Source organism: Talpa europaea (assembly GCF_964194135.1).
Source record: "Talpa europaea genome assembly, chromosome: 7".
Taxonomy (NCBI): domain Eukaryota; kingdom Metazoa; phylum Chordata; class Mammalia; order Eulipotyphla; family Talpidae; genus Talpa; species Talpa europaea.
The window spans coordinates 126489572-126512359 of NC_140074.1; the positions used below are offsets into that span (position 1 = coordinate 126489572).

Genomic DNA, 22788 nt, shown 5'->3' on the forward strand with positions numbered 1-22788 from the left:
GTTTCCATCTGATAACTTTTTCTTTTACCTGAAGGACTTAATTTTCTTTGTGGTGCATATCTGCTGGTGATAAATTCTTTCAGCATTAAAAAAAAATTCTTTATAAACCTCTATAGTTAAAAGATATTTTTGCAGAGTATAGAATTCTTGCTTGACAGTTTACAATCTTTCAGTGCTTTAATGATGTTATACTATTTCCTTGCTTGCATTGTTTCTAGTGATAAATCTGATACTATCGTTATCTTTCTTGTTTTTTCTATAGGTAGTGTGCCCCCTTTTTGTACAAGTTCTAGCAATTTGATTATGATATTTCTTGGTGTAGATTTCTTCATGCTTCCTGTGTTTGTGGTTTGTTGAGGTTTCTGGGTCTGAGTTTATAGCTTTCATCAAGTTTGGGAATTTTTACCCTTTATTTCTTCAGAAAACATATTAGGTTGCCTATACTTTTCCCACAGTTCACACTTTCTCTTTCCATGTTTTAAAAATACCTTTTTGTGCTTCATTTTGTGTAGTGTAGTTTCTATTGCCATATCTTCACTACATTCACTGTGTTTTTCCTTATAGTGTTTGATCTACTGCTACTTCTAAGCAGTATACTTTTCATCTCAGACGTTGTAGTTTTCTGGAAGTTTAGTGTTGAGGCTCTTCCGGCATGATAATTGATTTTAGAAAGTTCCAGTGGAATTTCTAAAAGAATCTTTTTGAAGTGAACCCAAATCAAGGATTCTTTCAAGGAATTTTAAATATCTAGCAGTTAACTGTAATACTGTAATAGGTTAAAAGCCCTTCATATCTGTAAAATGGCATTTTATAAGTCTTGTAGTTGTGGTTTTTTTGAACTTTAAATAAAGTTTTAATAAAGTTTTAAATAAACTTTAAAGAAAGTTTGCTTTCTCTGTTTATCATCCACTTATATTTATTTCTATACCTATTTTTTTTTAAAGTGTAACATCATTCCTTTCAGAATACCTTGTTTTTCAGTTTAGATTCCTTTACTAAATTGGATTGACACCTTATATAAATTTTTGCTTACTTGTACTTGTAAATGACCAAAGCATCAAGCATTTATGAATTGGCAAGAATGCCAAGGTTTTTTGTTTTTTTTTTTTTTTTTTAATATTTAGTTAAAAACAAATGAGGCTGTAAATTCCTGGGACTTGGGTAGTTATCTTTGGGACTATTTGATGTTTTAAGCTTATTTACCTTTCAAGCTTTTGCCTTTTGAATGAGTTTTGCTTCATTTAAAAATTTTCCTTCTTAGGGAGAAAACCGTAGTTCTGAAAGTTTAAGAACAAAACTCACACAGAAATATAAAATGATAGTAATGAGTGAAAAATGTTTAAAATATTCTGCTTTGTCTAATGTTGTATTGATAGTTACTGGAAATGTAGCATCTACTGGAGACAATTTATAAGAATTTAAAAATACTTTCTTAGGTAAAAGTGATGCAAGTAACCCTGGACCTGAAATTAATAAGATTCGGACACCAGAGAAAAAGCCTATAGAATCAAAACAGGTATGCTGCTTCTATTTAGAGTTAGTCTAAATATTCTTCTACTAGATATAGCCTAATCGATAACCTTACAATCTTGATGTTTTAAAGAAAAATGTATGCCTTTTTATGTATATCTGTTATGTTTATTGTATTACAAGAATGTGGTCGGTCATGTTGCCCTCTCTCCCTGCATCTTTTCTTTGGCTGTATTACTTAATTTATCAGTAATGTTTCTCAAATTGCATTATTCAGTGATAGACTTAAACTTAGAGACTTTTCCTGATAAAGTAGTAGATGAAGACACAGTTACAGATGTGTCATTGAAAATTTTCTCAGAACGAAGAGCTGTTTTAGAGAAGGGAGAATTCCTTAGAGGAAGGAAGCTTTCTTAAGTCCTTCCCCTGGTTCTGTCATCCTACCCACTGTATAAATCCTTCACTCTCTATCTGTCCATTTGTCTCCTTTCTCTGTTTCTGTGCTTGCAAACCACTTAGAGAAAATGAAATCACACTTGAATTAGTGCCCCTAGAAATTCATTTTTTTGTAATCTGAGGGAACCATGCATTTCTTTTACATGTGCCTAAATCTCTTTGCTCAGTTTTCTTAGCAGTTCTCCTCATCCTGATTCCCTTCTGCCTTCTGTTAGCCTGTTTGCAGGACGTGGCTTTGCCTTTAACTTACATTATCAGGGGCCTCCCTGGTGGCGCGAGGGGTTAAGCACAGCACTGTGAAGCTATCCACAGCTACTGCAGTAGGAGTTCCATCCCCGGCCAGGGAGCTGACCCACATGGTGCAGCAGACCTCTCCTGCCTTGCCTGCTGCTCCCCTCAGTGTATTTTGCTCCCCACTCTGTCTCTGGTGAATCCTCTCACCCCCACATCTCTGTCCTGCACCCCAGCTCTTGTATGAATAAATAAATAAAAAAAAAACCCTTTCATTATCAAGATTTCACCCTGTTAATTTAAAACCTTAGTCTCAGTGTTTCTTCTATATCCTTGGACATCCTCACTTCCTTATCACCAATCTTAGAGCTCCCACCCTACACATCACTCCTCCTCCTGTCATCTCACACACCTTACTCTGGCTCCTCATTTATCTGTAGGTGCTTTCCCAGCTATTGGCTCTTTCTCCTCAGCCTGTAAATAAGTTAATGGATAGATGGCTTTTTAAAGGGACACTTTTTTTTGACCTTAACCTCTTAGTCATTGCCTAATTTCTCCTTTCTGTCTCATCTCCTGTGTAGGAAACCCATGCGGTCTGGTACTAGGCCTCAACATTTCACTGAATCTGTTGAGCTCCAAGTGAGCAAATCTTATGAACACACTTTAATCATAGCCTTATTGACTTTGCTCTGGTAGTGGGCATTTTCTACATGTTTCTTTGACATCACATGTATACTTTTCATAATTCTCTTTAACATAATCTTCTGTCTTTTTTATAAGTTCCTGTCTACCCCTTTTCCATTTGTCCCTCATCCTTGAATGGAGGTTTTCCCTCCTCTCTTTGTATTCTCTGCTTTCTTATTGTTAAACTAATCCAATTCCAGGTTTTTAAATGGCCACTCTGATAATACAGATATGGATCTGTATCTCCACCCTCGGCTTAGCTTTAAATAGCTGTTCTCTATATTCAGTTACTAGTGTCCCATAAGGCTCTTTGGTTCAGTTTCTACAACTGGGTGGATTCAGTTCCCGCTAGAGAAGCAGCAGTGTGAATGAAGCAGCCCGGGAGAACCTTCTGCTGAAGAAAGAGGGGTGTTTCAGTGAAAGTAGGAGTCCTATGTATTCAGGAAGGGGGTTCAGAGAGAGACAGACATGTTCGGATGGTGTAACAGTAGTATCAGCAGCAGTTGTAGCCAGAGGCAATTAGGAACAAAACTGACTACAAGGTACTACCTTGTCTTAGGTAGTGCCAAGACAATTAAAGCAAAGATAACCAAAAGTGTTTCCTTGTTTTTAAATACCCATTGTGATCCTTCTCTGTTAGGGAAATAGGCAACCTGGTAGACATGTTTCCTTTTCTTTCCCATCCTGATGCTTTGTCCTGGGACCTGGAATGGGAACATGGCAGGGCGGGGGCGGGCAGTGAGGAATTCCTAGCTCTCTTTGATTCAGTGCCTCAGTATGAAGAGGACAGTTACAGATGATAATCTAATTTTGATAATAGCAGACTCAGATTTCTTTAGATCATATACTGTCCCCTGTCCTGTGTAGCCCATTGCACTATTGTAGCGTAGCACAGTCTTGATCTAAATTTCACACTGACCTAACTTCCTGTCCATGTCTAAGCTAGAATTGAAGGAGGGAATTAAAACAGTAGCTTATCCAAGGTAACCTTGACATCTGGTGGTGATCTCCCACATTAGATCAGAGTGTGACTATCCACAGTGTCTTCTTAGAAAAAGTATATCCCATATGAATGTCATTTAAAAGATGGAAAATGTTTGTTTATAAAAAACTTTAATCAGGTCGAGGAGGCATTGTAGCTACTTATAAGGACTGTGACAGGATTGTCAATTCTTACTTTTCTGGACAGTTGTATACATCCAGTAATCTTACAGGCCTTCTTGGCCAAATTTCATGACAGTTCATTTGAGCCAATGATTAGAGGTGAGCATGCACTTGGGACATGACTGGCACATAACATCAGTACTTGCACAGTGCAAATATATCATCCCATGTACCCCAGCTTCAATTCAGGAACAAGCTGCTTGTGCTGGTTTTGGGAGTGGTCAGCTTCATGTCTAACTTGAGAGCCTTTGGTGAGGCAAGAACCCTGAGTTCGCAGTGACTGTTTTAACACTAAAACTTGTAAGGAGATTGATGTGCTGGAATGGCTCATTGAGTGTTAGACAGAGCTGGTAAAGAACAATTGCCTCTTACCATCTTATTTTTCATTTTTCACATTGTTGCCACTTAGGATCAAACGTGTGTCAGAAGGGTGACAGTACATTCTAGCTTACAGACTTTGGGTAACGTACTGCAGTTTACGGTTTAAAGAAATGTTTATATTCTTTGTTGAGTCATTCATACTTTTGTGTGATTGGGCTCTTGCAGTTTCATCTGATGTAAAGAAGGGGGAGATGAACATATAAAAAAGTAAAGTTGCATCTCTGTGTACACACCACTGCCCAGGCTCCTCAAATTCACCACATTTTTTCTCTTCTCTTCATCTTGGATAAACTATTACTTTTCTTTAGACATTCCCTCTCTCCCTGGAAGTTTCGGCTTGAATTATAGAGCCTCTGTGAATTACCTTTCATTTTCTCAGGCATGAGGATCTCATTGTACATCCTTTTACCGCACTTTTGATGATATGTTTCAATGTTGTTATCCCTTACCGAGCTCTAAGCCAGGGCTTAGCAAACTATTATTTGTTCACTTCAGAGTTGTTTAAATTGAAACAAGTTTTTTTTTATTAATATAGATATGTTTGAGGAAAGAGATGTGTAAAAACAATAAAATCAGAAGGAAAAAAGACATTTTAATGATTTATATCAAAAGGAGATAAATGGTTATTTTTCCAAGGAAGAAAGTGTGAAATAAAAATGTTTTCAAAGGAATTTAAAGTGACTGTATAATAAAATGGCAGTCTTTTTATGACTCAAATTTAATATGCTGCTTTTACTGTTTAATTTTTTCCTAATTTAAAAAGTATTAATTCCCTTATTTGATTGTCAGAAAGTGATTGATTCGGCACCCAGCATTCCTGCTATCCTCAGAATGTATCATCTCCTTTCGATGTGTTATCATGGGAAAGGTAGACAGCCACTGGACTTGATCTTCTGCAGTTTAAATGCTTCTTATTTTTTTCTAGATTGATTTGGAATCAAATCCACAGAACAGAAGTCCTGAATCACGCCCTGGTGTTGTTTATCCTAATACCAAATTTCATCGCAAAGATAATCTCAATCCAAGACACATAAATCTTCCTCTTCCTGCTCCCCATGCACAGTATGCAATCCCCAGTCGTCATTTTCACCCCCTCCCCCAGTTACCCAGACCACCATTTCCAATTCCACAGCAGCATGCCTTGTTAAATCAGCAGCAGAATAATTTGCCTGAACAACCAAATCAAATGCCACCTCAACCAAATCAGGTAGTCCAGCAGCAGAATCAGTTGAGTCAGCTGACTCAGCAGCCGCCTCCTCAACTTTCTCCTGCCTATCAGGCGGGTCCCAACGGCGCTTTTTTTAATAATGCAGTTTCTCAGCGGCCACAGTCTCCTCCTGCAGAGGCTGTGCTTCCCGAGCAGCCCCCTCCCATGCTGCAAGAAGGCCACAGTCCCCTGCGAGCCATTGCACAGCCCGGCCCCGTTCTTCCGTCACACCTGAGTAACTTCACTGATGAGAACCCCCCAGGATTGCCCATAGGGGAGACATTAGGTAAGTTCTCCTGTCACTGCTGCAGATGACAAATACAGAAATTATTTACTTAAAGTCAGATGTACTTTATAATATGAATTTGGGTCAGGATTGATTCATTCAAATAATGCCAGCAGAAATCAGTCTGTCTAATAATTAGAGTCTGATTCCAAATGCTATATAATGTTAAGCCTCCAGTTGATACCAGGTTGTTTCATTATGTTATAAGGAAGAGTCAACCTCCTTGCCATAACTCTGGTTTCTGGCAAATTTAGAAAACTTTGACCTTTTCCTGAAGTGAATTGGTAGCCACTTTTGGCCTTTGTGGAGAAGGTCTGGTTGTAAAAACTCTTGACAAATTTAGCTTGAACCGCCGAACACATGACAACCTACTCTTCAACAATGTCCTTGCAGATCGTATGCATGGGAGCGTCGCTCTGGAGACGCTGAGGCAGCAGCAGGTGCGGCTACAGCAGTGGAGTGAGCACCACGCCTATCTCAGTCAGGGCAGTATTCCGTACCCGCACCATCATCACCCCCACCCTCACCTCCAACACCTTCCTCAGCCGCCCCTCGGGTTACATCAGCCACCCCTGAGGGCAGACTGGAAGCTTCCCAACAGCGCTGAAGAGGAAGCAGAAGCAGCAGACTCAAGGTATTTCAGTGGACTAAGCACAGCCTCCAAAACATGAGCCCTCACCGTTTTCTTTTGTGAATATTGTCCTTTCAGCCTCAAGTTGGAATATTGTCCCAAAGGAGTCAGATGCTGGCTGGCCTTCTAGGCACTTGCTACCTGTTGACTGACTCTGAAATACAGAGTCCATTAGAAGTAATTCGTGCCAGTCTAGGTGTGCACAATCCATGGCTCTCGGGTCTCTTTTAAAAGAGAAACATGGGGCCTCCCTTGTGTTACAGGGGTTAAAATCTCAGCACTACCAAGCCACCATGATATGAGTTTGATCCTGGCCAGAGAGCTACCCACATGGTGCGCCAGAACTCTCCTGTCTCGCCTGCTGCTCCCCTCAGCAGTGTATTTCAGTCTGCCTGTTCTGTTCCCCACTCTGTCTCTCATTCCCCACAACTCTGGCCTACAACCCAGTTCTTGTATGCATAAATAAATCTTTTTTTTTAAAAAAAGAGAGAAACGTAATATACCCAATAGTGGGTTCCCCCCCCCATATTCAGTACTATAAAGAATGAATTTATAAGTTTAAACTTTATAAGTTTATAAAGAGTGAATAAGAACAGAAGTAATTTAGTGATTCAAAGTCCAAAATTGTAAATCTGTCATTAATTCCCCCCCCCCAGGAGTACTGAATTCCACCTTCCTTTAGTTACAGTGTTCAGTCCCGACTTAAATTTGTTTTTATGGCCAGTGTCATGTGACTGCAGTGAAGTGTTTCCTAGTTCCTCTGAACAAGGCGACCATCATGGGTACCTTGTACAACTGACACGTATCAGAAGAAGGTGGCAGCACGGACAGCCGTTTCCAAGACCAAGGGAGAGGAACTGGCAATTGGAGATACCTCATGTCATCTGTTGATTTTAATGCTTACTTTTGAAATGAAGTAATGTTTTTTCTAATTGCTAGGATTTTCTTTGTAGAAATGACACGTGCTCCTTAATGTGATAGAGCTTTTCATTTGTTTTCTCCCCCTCATGTTTCATCATCTTTGTGTAGGCTTCAAGACTTAATCAGAGAGCTGTCTAATCGTGATCAAAGTGAAACACGGGAGCTTGCCGAAATGCCACCACCTCAATCAAGACTCTTGCAATACAGACAAATTCAGACTAGGAGCCCACCAGCAGTCCCCTCCCCCCCGTCCAGTGCTGACCACGGTAGCCACTTTCCTAACTTTAACGACAGCAGCAGAGACGTTGAAGTAGCCAGCAACCCAGCATATCCGCAGCGCCTACCGCCCCAGATATTCAACTCGCCTTTCTCGTTGCCATCCGAACACCTTGCCCCTCCTCCCTTGAAATACCTGGCACCTGATGGAGCATGGACTTTTGCTAACTTGCAGCAGAATCACCTGATGGGGCCGGGTTTTCCCTATGGCCTACCTCCGTTGCCGCACAGGCCACCGCAGAACCCTTTTGTACAAATCCAGAATCATCCACATGCTATTGGTCAAGAGCCATTTCACCCATTGTCATCTCGAACAGTGTCTTCTTCTTCGCTCCCTAGCTTAGAAGAGGTAACCGTCTTTCTTTTTCTTCTTTCCTTTCGGGATGCATTGATTGTGGAAAATATCACTGTTTACGGACTTGAGTTAATTGGGCCTTCCTAAGTTGTTGGCTTTCTCAGCCAGTGACCAGGTCCACGTGCACTCTCCTGTCTCTCCTGGTGCTTTCTTAGCCAGAGGCACTTGATACACAGTTGTCCTCTAAGGCCATCAGAACTTGCAGCTATTTAACAAATTGACTCAGCCCACTAAACATTTTAAGGTAAACTGAATTTTCATCTTAAAATACATAGGTATTTCCAAAGAATATCTTCCTAGACCTTTAAGTAATTCCAGGTTATTAAAACTTCCAAAAGAGTGCCATTTGGTGTGGATCTAAAAATATTGTCTACCTTTTTCAATCAAAGCTAGTGGCAATTACAGATGAGAATGTGTAGGGCTGGTTGTGGTCATTTTCCATCACAGATTTCTTCTTAAAACAGGATAAACATTTCCTGTTTTGATACATGAAAAATAAATTTTGACAGCTTTATTTTGGCAATTCCTAAATGATTTGTAAAGGCTTCAGAAATAATTATTCACATGTTTTGCAAATCAGCTGCTGATTAAAACGTCAAGTTTCATTGGAAAGGTTCTATATCTTATTTATAGGGTTTGGGAGGTAATTTGTTCATATTGTTTCAGCATTCATTGATTGGCTCATTTTATATAATGGTAATCAAAACAACTTAATTGCTGTCTTAAGTTCCTAATGTAAATTGTAAACATAACATGAACTGGTGTCCGTATATATGTATTGTGAAGATTTAGAAGTTTGGAACTATACTTTTCAAAGTTTGACACATCCACATTATTTCAGATTATAATGGAATGACTTTACCACTCAATAATAATGTAATTTTCAGTAAAACGATGTTTTATGTGTCTACCTACCTACTTATATTTGTGATAAAATTCATATAATGGAAAATTCAACTTTTTAGCCATACTAAATTTCAGTTTAGTGGGTTCCAGTGTATGCACAGGATTGTGTAGCAATCACCACCATCTAATGCTGGAACGTTTTTATCATCCTCAAAGAAACCCTGTAACCATTAGATAGTCATTCCCCAATCTCCCCTATTCCCAGTCCCTAGCGACTAATCTGCTTTCTGTCTTTATGGAGACATTTCATATAGGTGAAATCACAGATATTTGACCTTTAGTTTCTGGCTTCTTTTAACATAATACTTTTGAAACTCATCCACTGGGTACCATATATCTACTTCATTCTTTTTTATGGCTGGATAGTATTCTGTTGTATGGCTGTATCACAGTTTGTTTATCCATCAATTGACAGACATTTGGGTTGGTTTCCAGGCTTTCCCTGTTAAGAATAATGCTGGTGTGAACAGTCATGAACAAGTTTTTGTGTGAAAGTGTATTTTTAGTTCTCTTCAATATGTGTCTAGAATTCTTGAGTCATATGGTAACTCTGTTTAACTTTTTGGTTTTGTTTTTAAAGATTTATTTATTTATACATACAAGAACCGGGGTACAGGCCAGAGTTTTGTGGGGTGAGAGGATTCACCAGAGACAGAGTGGGAAACAGAACAGGCAGATCTACTGAAATACACTGCTGAGGGGAGCAGTGGGTGAGTTAGGAGAGATCTGCTGCGCCATGTGGGTTACCTCCCTGGTTGGGGATCAAACTTGTGCTGTTAGTGGCTGCCGGTGAGCTTCATAGGTTGCGTCTTTACCCCTTGCGCCACCAGGGAGGCCCCTTGTTTAGCTTTTTGAAGAACTACCAATCTGTCCACAGTGTCTTGCATCTTTTTACATTCCCACCAGCAAAGTAGGAGGGTTCTACTCCTCCCCACCTTTTATTTTAAATTATAGCCATCCTAGGGGGCATGAAGTGGAACCACATTATGTTTTTGATTTACATAGCCTTGGTAACTAAACATCTTTTCGAGTGTTTATTGACTGTGTTTCTTCTTTGGCAAATGTCTATTCAGACAGATCCTTTGCCCATTTAAAAATAATGACTGTCTCCTGGTGGTGGAGGTTCAACAGTATTTTAATATATTCTGAATACTAGATTCTTATGACATATTTGATTTGCAGTATTTTCTCCCATTCTGTGGGTTGTCTTTTCACCTTCCTGATAGTATCCTCCGAAGCATAAAAGTTATAAATTTGTATAAAGTCAGTCTCTGACTATGTATGCTTTTGGTGTCATGTCTTAAAATCTCTCGCCTACTCCAGGTTCATGCAGATGTACATCTGCCTTTCCTAGCTTTAGTTCTTACATTTAGTTCTTTGAGCCTTCTTAAGTTAATTTTTGTATATTAAGTGAGGTGTCAAATTTCATACGGTTATCCAGTTTCCTCAATACCATTTGATGAAAAGACTGTTCTTTGCACCATTAAATGATCTTGGCAACCTTGAAAACTCAACTGATGTGGATTTATTTCTGGACTCTCAATTCTGTTCATTGGGCTTTATGTCCTATGTCCTATTACCTTGTCTTGTATACTCTAGCTTTATTGTGAGTTTTACATTTGGAAGCATGAATTTTTGTAGTTTGTTCTTTTTCAAGAATGTTTTGGTTATTGTAGACCCCTTGAATTTCCATATGAATTTTAAGATCAGTTTGTCAATTTCTGAAAAAAACAAAACAAAACACCCAAATGGCATTTTAAAAGGGTTTGTTTTAAATTGGTTGATTAATTTGAGGATTATTGCCATTTTAACACTAAGTCCTCTGGTACCTGAACATAGGATATCTTTCCATTTATTTAGGCCTTAAAATTTCAACAGTATTGGGCCTCCCTGGTGGCGCAGCGGTTGAGCGCTGGGCTGCGAAGCTGCCCGCAGCCTCTGCAGTGCCAGTGCAATCCCCGGCTGCTCCCCGGCCACCGGAGGAGGGTTCCACATGGTGCGCAGACCTCACCTGCCGCCCGCTGCTCCCCTCAGCAGTGTACTTCGGTCCTTCTGCCTGTTCTGCTCCCCGCTCTGGCGCTGGTGAATTCTCTCACCCTCCCGCCGCGCTTCTGACTGTACCCAGTGCTTGTATAAATAAATAAAAATAAATCTTAAAAAAAAAGAAAAAAGATAACTGCTGATTTAAAAAAATTTTTTCAACAGTATTTTGCAGTTTTCTAAGTATAAATCTTTGACTTCTTTTGTTAAGTTTATTCCTATTTTATTCTTTTTCATGCTATTGTAAACAAAATTGTTTTAATTTCATTTTAAATTATTCATTGCTAATGTTTTAGAAATACAATTGATGTATCTTGCTCATGAAGAAGATGAAGTCTTTGTAAATATAGTTTTGTTCTTTCCAATTTGGAGTCACTTATTTCTTTTTCTTTCTTAATTGCCTGTGTAGACCTCTAGAACAATGTTTAGCCTAGAAATTTAGCAAAATAGAGCAAAGTGTGTATCGAGGGTAAGTTTTCCAAGTTTCCTTGTCTTACTGATTTCTGATTTCAAGCTATTATGGTTGGAGATCATGCTTGTATTATCTTAATCTTTTAAAATTTGAGACTTGTGTCTGTCCTGGAGAATGGTTTAGGTACCCCAGAGGAGAACGTATAGTTTGCCCATGTGTAGTGGAGTATTTTATATAGATGTGTTAGTTCTATTTAGTTCATATTGTTTTTCACATTTTCTGTCTCCTTTGGACTATCTGGGTTTTAATTCCATTATTAAGAGCAGGGTATTGAAGTCTCCAACTATTATTGTTGTATTTTGCTTATATCTTCTTTCAGTTCTGTCAGTTTGTGTTTCATGTATTTTGGAACTCTGCCGTTAAGCTTACATATATTTATAATTGCTTTATCTTCTTGATAAATTGGTCTTTTATTATTATATTTTTCTCATCAATTTTTGTCTTCAAGTATATTTTTCTGATATTTGGAAATTTTTCGTTTGGTCATAGTTTGCATGGAGTGTCTTTTATACTTTTGCTTTTTTATTTTGTTGTCATTTATTTCATGTTTATTAAAAAATACTAATTTTAATGTAAACTAATTTTTAAATTCTGATCTAATTTTTTAAGTCTACATTTGTATTGTGTAGCCTTCATTACATGAATCCTCTCACAGAATGAATGGTTATGTGCTTGCTGTGTATTTCCATTAGTATAGCCATCAGCAAATCGCTGCAGAGATTTCCTTAAACACTTGTCCAGTTTTTGCAGCGGCATCTGGGTTGTGTGTTTGGGAACACCTCTCCTTTGCCTCACATCTCACTTCTGCAGAACCTTCAGATTACCCTGACTTAAGAAACTTGAGCCTTTTCAGGTCTTTCTTTAGTGTGAACATGGCATGTGTGTGGACTTCTTGATCCCCAGGCACAAATCAGAGCTTTTTAAGCTCTTATTCCCTAAACCAGCTCATTCCCCAGCCTTTCCTCCAGTGCTGTTGGTTAGTCTATTGCTTGGTCTAACTGTTAGTCATTGCCTCGGGCAACAGCCACTAAATATGCCTAAAAATATTTTCAATATGGTCCCTTTAGCGCTGGTTGAATTCTGAGGTAGACAAGACTGAGCAAGTGTTGTTTTTTGTTGTTTGTTTGTTTGTTTGTTTTTTAACCCATTTTCCAGGGAACTACCAGACAGGTCAAAACAAATAATTGCAATTCTTTGAGAATGAAGCCTGTTCTGCTCCTTCTGGTATAGGTGCTGGAAACACAAGCTCTTATTTTTGAGACTCCCACTGGGCTGTACTGCATTGGATAGGGCTAGTCTTAGGGTTAGTGAGGATACCACAAAGCCTTGGTTTTACTTGATTAAATGCCCTTCTGGTTGCTGCAAGGTTTAGTTTTCCAAGTTCCAAGCAGGTTGACTATGACAGTTTTGCCAGGTGTTTTTTCTTTTTCTTTTTTTTTTTTTTCCTTTGCTTTAATGAAGGGATGGACTTTGGAGTTCCTTACCTCATCATTTTTGCTGATAACACTTGTGAATGTTTTGATTTAACTTGACAAATGACTTCTTCATATGAGGGAAACTGTGCCAAAATTTTTATAAAGTTTCTATTTTACCAAATACTACTGAAGACTGAATGATATTGTTTTACCATTGATTTATTTAAATGGATCTTAATTTTGAATTTAAGTTCTTTTTACCTTCATGCTGTTAACATTTGGTATTACTGTTTAGCTTTGAGTGTATGAATAAATACCTTCAATTTTCAGTGGATTCTCTGAAATTACATTTAGAAAAACATTTGGTCACCTTCATTTGGTGCATGCAATTTACAAATGATGACTAACTTGAAACACTGAAAAAAATACCTTGACAAGAAAAATATTATTTTCACCACGTTGCAGGTTTTGACATTTTCACTGAATTTGGATAACTTTTGTGTATATTGTACAAAATAGTTTTGCATGAATCATCTCACAGAATGGTTATATGTTTGCTGTTTAGTTCCAGTCTTTTAAAATAATTTCTTTAACACTAACAATTCAAATAAATGTCTTACTTCCCTCTGTACCATGAATTCTTTTATTGCTGGGAACCTTGGTAGATGAATCTTATGTGGGATGAAAATGTCTAGTTGTTAGCTTAACAGTTAATTAGAATGGAGATGACTTTTCAAGTTATGTTTTAGTTTTTCTTTTTTATAATAATTTCAATTTTCTTTTGACAAACGAAATACCTGGTTAACATGGAAGGTTAGCATAGTAGAAGTTAGGAAAATAATTTATAATTTTCCTTTACAAGGATAGATACCATGACATTTAGCTTTTCGAAGCATTCATAGATACAAATGTGTGCTTGTTTAATGGAGGGGGATTACTTACTGGGGAAACTTGAAACCATTTTTTTCCCCCCAGTAGCTGTGCCTAGTTTTATCACCCCCACCAAACCTTTCTTTCCACTTGGCCAGGGTGCACCAGATGGGCTCTTCGTCCTACTGTACCATTTTTTCTGCTTTGAATTTTTAGCGTATTCTCACGTAGAGGCTACCCGTGGTTTTCCTTAACTGCTGTAAATGTAGTGAAAGCTGACTCTCAGTTGCTGAGATGGTAAGGGGCACTGTGCCTGCATCATTTCCTACTACTAGGTCTTGACTGGTATTACTGGATTGAGAAAGAAAACAAAAGGCAAAGATCCTCTCTTATCTGGGCCAGATTTATAAATCATTCCTGATTGGAAATAGATTGATAAATTTGTTCCAGTTTGCTTTCAAATTTTAGTGTAAGCTTGGGATTATAATTTAATTTTTCTCCAAATATTTAGCCTGTTGTTTCATCCTCATTATTAAATTACTGCATTTTCACTAAATAGAATAGTCCCTTCCTAATCAAATGTTAAATTCTTTATAATAGCACCGTATCATGCTTGAATTTCAACTAACTGCTATGTGTGGGAGGGAGATGAAATGTAGAGAAACAATAGAAGTTAATTCTTCTGAGCTTTCAAAGGTTTGGTTTCTAGTAATTTTGGCATGATTCAGGAATTATCACGAGTGATTTTTATCTGTCTGAGATTTCTTACTTTTAATAACTTTGTAATCTAACCTCTGAGTAAGAGGGATCTGTCCCCCAATTTTCTGTGTGTCCCTTTATGAATTTGTATGTTTATGTATCAGAGTTCCACAGTTTTAATTTTTGAGACTTTGCAGCATTCTAATTGGATAGTATAAAATCTCCCTTATTTTTTTTCTTCCTTTTCTGTATATGTTGAGATATGGGGCCAGGGGGAGGGTCATTCTATGGTTTTTCTACTGGAAGTTTAGAATACCTTCATGAGCTCGTCCCTCAATCTTTTTTTTTTTTGTTTTAATCTGAATTACATTAAATGTGTAGCTTAACTTGGGGAGCATTTTGTCTACAGAGATTTTAAATCTCTAATTTGGGAACTGGTACAATCTTTAATATTTTAATTTTTTTCTTCCCTCTCTCCCAGCTGTCCTGCTTTCCTTTTTTGGTTTATTTTCTGAATTCTTCTCTGTAAAAATCTTATAACATCTTCATTTATGGTTAAATTTATTATTAGGTTGATTTTCCTTGTTTCCTTTATTTTTCATAAATGAGGTCTTGTTCTCTCCCTTATACTTTCTAATTATTATATCTTGAGAGCCAAATCTTTATTCTTTTTAAATGGAATAGTTTTACTACATAAAAAACTTTCATTTAACATAGAACTAGCAATATTGAAACTGGTGCAGATCAAAGCTTTTGCTATTTAAGATGTGCTTCACTATGAAATAGTGAGATTAAATGTGTTTGTAAGTAATAAACAAAATTCTTTTTAAAAGCATCACTTCAAAGTCTCAGAATTTGTGAAGCAGCACATTTTTGTGTTGTATTGGTGATACTGTTGTGACGGCCTTCTAATGAAAGTGGAGTACTTACAAGTCATTCATCTTGAACAATTTTCAGTAAATCAGCATTCACTTATGTCATCTTAGAGATGACATGTCTCTGTGATGTATCTGCTGTGAAATATTTGTCTTATGTGTTGCTTCTTGAACAAAGACACTTTTGAACCATCTATGTTCATTTTCATTTTTTCTTTTCAAGCAGCACTCATTTTGAAGTTTGCGGATAGTTTTGATTTCAGTGCTGTTGTCTAATCATCCCCGCCCCCGGTCATTAATGTATGGTATCTAATAAACCCTCTAATGCACATAACAGAGACTGTGATCACCAAATTAATAAATTAGACCTCTATTCATGCTAAAATTATCAAAGCTAATCATTTAAATGAGATGTTCTATTTTAATTAAAATTTCTGGCACCATAGTTAATGAGACTTGGAATTTCCACTAAAGCATTTAGCTCTTCCTTAGTGATTAGCTTTGATAGTGTAATTATAAATAGAGCCCTAATTAATTATGTTGCTAACTTTACCTTCAATTATTTATTTATACACATACGTGTGAAATGACTTGCTAACCTCATACATTAGAGATAAACCTTATAAGACAGTGGTCAGCAAATTACAAATTTTTAAATTAGGTGATTTTCATTGAGGCAATAGTGGCTCAGCACTGTGTTTGTGTTAGAGGTATAGGTTTTTACCTCTTCAAATGTGTGTTATCATACCACACTGATTGCCAACAAGTTTCTGATTACATTGTCAGATTTTTTTTTTTAAATAATAAATTTTATTTTTATATTCCCCCATACAATTGACATTGTCAGATATTTTTAATATAGAAATTTAGCGTAGTAATTTAATTTTCCTTCAAAAATGATTTTCAAAATTTTAGCACTGTATTTTGATAGAAAGACATAAAAAGTAGATATAGAAAAATGATCAAATGTGTAGCAACATGATTGCATGCGTATTTATAAACATACATACATGCATATATATACAGACGGGTCTGTAAAAACTCATAGTATACATTCTGATACTGAATGCAGAAGTAAGGATTTATGACAGTGTAGAATGGACCTTGAAGCAGTTATTTAAGACCTGAGGACTCTCCTGCAGCCTGAAAGTCAGTCATTGGTAGGGTTGCCGTCTGAATGGCAGATGTTTGTAGAAGGAACCTGTGATCTCTTTATGAAAAGAACTGAGAACTGAGCAAAAGCAACAGGAAACACAAAAGAAATAAAAGGGAAGGAAAGCCTAGTTTATATAATTAAACAGCCCCAGGGGCCCAGAAGACTGAAGTGTAGGTGGAAATATAAAGGCTGTTCTCTCTCAGAAATTATTTTTCAGCCAAGGCATCTTTTTCTAAATTTTTCTGAAAATTTGGGGCCCTTTGTCTTTTAATAGAATTTCCTCTATCGGAAGGAAAGAAATGCTAAAATTTTAAACCCGTTGCCCAGGATGTATTTTGTTGCGTTCAGCTAGCATATTCTATATAGCTTTCTAAATGTAAATGACTTAGTCTTGTATAGTCATCGTATTTGAATTATTTTAGTAGATAAATCTCATTGTTGATGGTTGTTCAAATAGGTGATGGATTATGTTTGGACATTTTAATGATAAAATGTTAAAATATATTCTCACTGACAAAGGACATTGACTCATTGAAGATGCTATATTCTAACTCCTGCTTTTTAAAGGAACCCGAGGAACTAAGATGTTAAGGGCTTAAAACTCAATTAGTTGCTAATTAGAGTAGAGCTGAGATACCTGACTTCCTATGCTGTTTCTGGAACATGACTTTGCTCTTCAGGCCTTTATACTATGAGTAAGATTTATTCCTGGAAAACAAGAAATGACTGCAGTTGCATGAAGTTGATGTGAGTGTAAGGTTCCAGATCGGGCCACCCGTCGATGCTCCAAAGTAGCATATTGATTGTTTTTTTGTTTTTCTTTTTTTTTTTAAGATTTATTTATTTATTTATTTATACAAGCACTGGGAACAGTCAGAAGCCTGGGAGGGTGAGAGAATTCGCCAGAGCCAGAGTGGGGAGCAGAACAGGCAGAAGGACCAAAGTACACTGCTGAGGGGAGCAGCGGGCGGCAGGAGAGGTCTGCGTGCCATGTGGGACCCTCCTCCGGTGGCCGGGGAGCAGCCGGGGATCAAACTGGTGCTGCAGAGCCACGGGCAGCCTCGCAACCCAGTGCTCAACCGCTGTGCCACCGGGGAGGCCCACATATTGATTGTTTTAAATGAAAAGAACAGTCAGTGATGAATGATGCCCTAAACTTCCCTTTCTCCTAAGAGCAGGAATTTCCTCTGACCTTTCTCCTTTCTGTTCCCCCTGAAAGTGCAAATGCATCTCTATGTAAAAGGTACCTTCTTTACACAGAGATAGGGAGGTACCCTTGTATCAGAAACAGGGACTAGAAATAGAAACTTACAGATTGCTGACTCATTAAATTAATTTAATTAATTGTCCAAACTAAAACTTAAATTAATTGTCCAAACTAAAACTTTCAAGAATGTCTTGTTCTGTCTGTCCTGCACAGATTTATTGCTGCTTTGTCTAAAACTATAAACTGGCTATTTTGGTCATTCTTTAATTAGATGCCATATCATATGGATCTCGATGTGCATGGAATTAAATTTGTCTTTTCTCTTGCTGGTCTCTCTCATGTTGATTTTTATTGGGCCTGCCAAAGGAACAAGGGGAGGTAGAGTGGGGGAGATTCCCTGGATATTTTCTCTATGTATCAAGTTTCCCTGTTTGTTTGTTTGTTTGTTTTTGGTGGGGTGAGGTGAGAACTGGCAGTGGAGAGAGCTGGAGAAAGTTCTTGAAAGCTACTCAGTTTTATTTCTTTCCCCTACCCCCCACCCCAAAGCTAGTCAGTTTTAGCTGCTATGTGTTTGACTGCTCACATGATTAATTTAGAAATCTCAAATATCAGAAAGTTAACTGTAAGGAATAGACTTCATTTCTCAATGATCTTTAAAAATAAAAAATTCTCTAGCATTAACTTATTTTTTAAAGCTGGTAATTTTATTTAATTATGATAATTATGCTCCTTCAGATAATTATCTTCTTCACTCAGAGAAAATGCAAATAGTTATGAATTGAAGGTAAAATTCTACTGTGAACTATTTTTTTTTCCTGTGCAAGCTGACATTTCCTCATTGTAAGAGATGCTGTGGCCTATAATTGATAACTTGACTGTGTTTCATGTTCAGGATGAGCTAGACAAATGCAAGGTAGCACTGGGTGTCACAGCAGGGAAACTGACGTTTCTTTCTTAGACATGATACTGCATTTATTCTAGAATCTCTTCTATACCTTATGTTCAGATATAGGAAAATAATACTGCTTGGTGGGAGAATACTATTTGCAAAGTGTAATCGCCCTTGCCTGTCTGAAATGCTTCAAATGATACTTATTTTTCTTTATCTAGACCTAAATTGGTTTTCATACACTTTGAAATTAACTCACATTCATTTTAGTATCACTTTCTTTAAAGAAAAGCAAAACCCGGAAATTCATGTAGTATAGTTTTGGAAATTTAGATAAATTTTTCCTATTAATATGATTGACTCTTACCAACCTCATGTGGCCTACAGGTTGTTTTAAAATTCTGTTAATATAATAGTTTATTAAAGAATATTTTAAAAATACTGTAAAAACTATAGCAAAACACCTCATAGTTACCTAGGTAAGAGATAATGGTATATATAGTAGTGGAAAAGGAGAGGATTCCAATTCTGTTTGTAGGTAAAACCTAGCAAGTAGGTAAAACTTAAGCAAGCTGACATGAATTAGGTGTGATTTGCAATGAAATGAAATGCAGTAAAATTTAATAGCTCTAGCTTCATTTCTGCAAACCACCTTTCAGTTGCTCATCAGCCACACATGGCTCGGGCCTACCTAGCTGGACAGAGCAGGCAGAGTGTCTCCCCTGCCACGGAAGGTCTTTTGGACAGCATTGCTCTTCAGAAAGACTCCCGCTCCGGCCCTTTGAAATGGCCTTACAAGATTCCTTTGAGGATATACTACCGTCTCTTTCTGTTTCTCACTTCTGAAACCTGGATCTCTTAGATTCTCCAAGTCTCTTTTTCCTGTCATATTTTGATTATCTCTGTATTTTTCCTACTTTGTGAAAGATTCCTTTTACCTACGGACCTTTCTATTGTACTTCATATGCACCCTCAAAAGTTTAATTTTCAAGAATTCTTTTTTTCTCAGATTTTTCCTTTATAATGGCAACTTTTTTTTTTCTTTCTTTTTTTTTAAATTCAATGTCTTTTCTGAGGAAGCCAATTCAGGATTTGTGTTTTATTTCAGACTTTTAGTAAGAATTAAAACAATAAATTAGAAATATTTTAAAAAGTTATTGTTTTAATTAAAATATTAATTTGAATTTAAATAGATGGAACAGAATAATTAAAATTGTTTCTTTTTCCGGGGCTACCCCATTTCCTCGTCTGTCTGGGACCACATTTTATGCTGGAATATTTTCTTAAATGTCTGGTAATCCTTTATTATATGTATCACTTAAAAACTTCACTGAAAAGCAACTTGGGAATTTTGCAAATGCCTCAGGACTTATTGCCTTGCAGGTTTTTTTCTGGGGACTTTTTAATGCTTAAATCCCTCTGATTGTCAGGAAGGAGTAAAGAGTGAGAGTCGCTTTTCTCTTTACTGTGTTTAAGTTAATCCCTAACTTTATTCCTCATCTTCCTTTCATATTCCATGGTAGTTGGTGTTTCGGAGGCTTAAACTGCTGGAATTCTGCAGGGTTGGTTGATTTCCTTCTTGGTTGGCAGCTGTAGCTCCATCCTTCTTTCATAGATGCTGTTCTACTTATTTATTTGTGTACTTATTTTTTTTTAAAAGATTTATTTATTTATTTATACATACAAGCACTGGGTACAGTCAGAAGCGCTGGAGGGTGAGAGAATTCACCAGAGCCAGAGTGGGGAGCAGAACAGGCAGAAGGACCGAAGTACACTGCTGAGGGGAGCAGCGGGCGGCAGGAGAGGTCTGCGTGCCATGTGGGACCCTCCTCTGGTGGCTGGGGAGCAGCCAGGGATCGAACCGGCGCTGCAGAGGCTGCGGGCAGCTTCGCAACCCAGTGCTCAACCGCTGCGCCACCGGGGAGGCCCTTGTGTACTTATTTTTAATTGAGGTGATACTGGGATATGCCCATCATGCATTGCCACTATAGTACATCCCCATCAGCTCACCCGTATCCCTCTCCCCTCCTTGGTATTTCACTGTAGTCAGCTATCAAGGGTTAGTTTTCAACTAACTTAAGTCTTTATGTGACTGCTAATTTAGTTGCTTTTCATTCTACTTATTAGTGACACCAAACAGTATATATCTTAATCCTTTTGACTTACTTCACTTAGCAATATCCCTTCCAGGTCCATCCATGTTGCTGCAAATGGCATGAGTTTATCTTTTTTGATTGCTGAGTATTATTCCATTGTGTGTATGTACATATACCACATTTTCTTGATCAGCTCATTTGCTCTGGGGCACTTAGCTTGTTTTGGTAATTTAGCTGTAGTAAATACCACTGCAATAAACATAGGAGTGAAGGTTTCCTTTCAAATTTCGTTTTTTGAATTTTTGAGTAGTTGCTTAGGAGTGGAATTGCTGGGTCAAATGGCTGATGGGGAGAGACCTCTGTATTTTTTTTTTTTTAATAGCGGCATGTTTTTATTTATTTATTTGTTTGTTTGTTTTGTTTATGCATGCACTGGGTACAGTCAGAAGCGCGGGAGGGTGAGAGAATTCACCAGAGCCAGAGCGGGGAGCAAAGCAGGCAAAAGGACCGAAGTACACTGCTGAGGGGAGCAGCGGGCGGCAGGAGAGGTCTGCGCGCCATGTGGGACCCTCCTCCTGTGGCCGGGGAGCAGCCGGGGATCGAACCGGCGCCTCAGAGGCCGCAGGCAGCTTCGCAACCCAGCGCTCAACGCTGCACCACCGGGGAGGCCCTCACCTCTGTATTTTTTTCCACAAGGGCTAGAACAGTTTATATTCCCACCAGCAGTGTAGGCAGACTCCCTTTTCTCCACATCCTCGCCAGCACGTGTTGTTTCTGGTCTTTTGGATCTAGGCCATTCTCACAGGTGTGAGATGGTATCTCATTATGGTTTTGATTTGCATTTCTTTACTCATAAGTGATTGTGAATATTTTTTTCATATGCCTGCTGGCTGTTTGAATGTCTTCTTTGGAGAAGTGTCTGTTTAGTTCTTTTGCCCATTCTTTCAGTGAGTATTCTATATCAAGAATTTTTTCTTTAAATCTTGGGAAAATTAAGTTTAAAATTATGGTATTTATTCAGCATTCAATTCTTCTGTCAAATATTTATCAAGGGCTTTATGTCCTGGGCAGTGTATTAGGAGCTAGGAATATATAAGTAAGGCACCTAGTTTTTGCCTTGGGATCTTTACATATCCTTGACATTTTAATTTAGGTCAAGGTTACATTGCCCTTTCTTGGAGCACACAAATGTAGCCCTAAAATATTTTCAAATTAACAGAGGAATGCAAACATTTCCAAAAAATCAATTTTGTGAATAAATCAGTAACTTTCATCATATGTGAGAATTTATAGTTGAAGAAGATGTAAAGTAGTGTAATTTAGTGATAATTTAAACCATTAAAAATTTGTAATTGCTGAAGATTCTACAAATCCAGATGTCCAGAAAGGAGATGTGATTTAACTCAGAGACTATATAGCCTGATGGTCCAGATTTTTTTTTTTTTTTTTTTTTGCTTGTTCTTGGTTTTTAGAAAATTAAATTTGACTAGTTTGAGTGCCAGGCATATATTCTCTAGTTCATCACAGCGTAATTCCTGCAGGCTACTCTCGATTTAAATAAGTGAATAAATAAAATTATAGCTTTTAATTATGTCATAATAATGTTTTCATGACATAGAAAGATATCTGTGATGTTTTTATGAGAAATTACCAAGCTGTATATCATATGATCTCATTTAAATAAATGTATGTTTATAGGCACATAGAGAAGGATACACATATGTCATGGGTTTTCTACTTCTAATCATGTTAAGTGGATCACTGTATATCTGTGATCGAATGATAACAATATGATCCACTGGTTTTAGAATTTCCCAACAGTCTTTCACATTTTATTGATCATTGTTGCTTAGATTCAGTTTCATTAGAAACTGGTGATTTCTATATTGGTGATTTAAAAAATTCTTTCAATTTCTTTTGTATTCATTTTTCTTCTATAGGAGAGAACTTTTTCCTCATCAATTATTTGATTACCTAAAAGAAAGATTACCTAAAAAAGGCAGGATAAATGATCGATTTTCACCTTTGTTGGTCAATGTCCAGTCATGAGTTGGTACCTTAGAAGGTCCCAGTGATGACCCCTCCCCTGCCCCCTTTGTTT

General features: G+C 37.5%; 1 protein-coding gene across 2 annotated transcripts in view; it reads left to right on the plus strand.

The window, feature by feature from the left end:
• HELZ (helicase with zinc finger) overlaps positions 1 to 22788 on the plus strand; it is a gene marked incomplete at both ends in the record, with an annotated part of 123875 nt that overhangs the window by 96385 nt on the left and 4702 nt on the right. For both annotated transcript variants that reach the window (XM_084236911.1, XM_084236912.1), the window contains 4 exons: positions 1437 to 1516; positions 5312 to 5879; positions 6273 to 6513; positions 7540 to 8056. In XM_084236911.1, the coding sequence (XP_084093037.1) occupies positions 1437 to 1516; positions 5312 to 5879; positions 6273 to 6513; positions 7540 to 8056 (1406 nt within the window). The remainder of the gene's footprint in view (positions 1 to 1436; positions 1517 to 5311; positions 5880 to 6272; positions 6514 to 7539; positions 8057 to 22788) is intronic.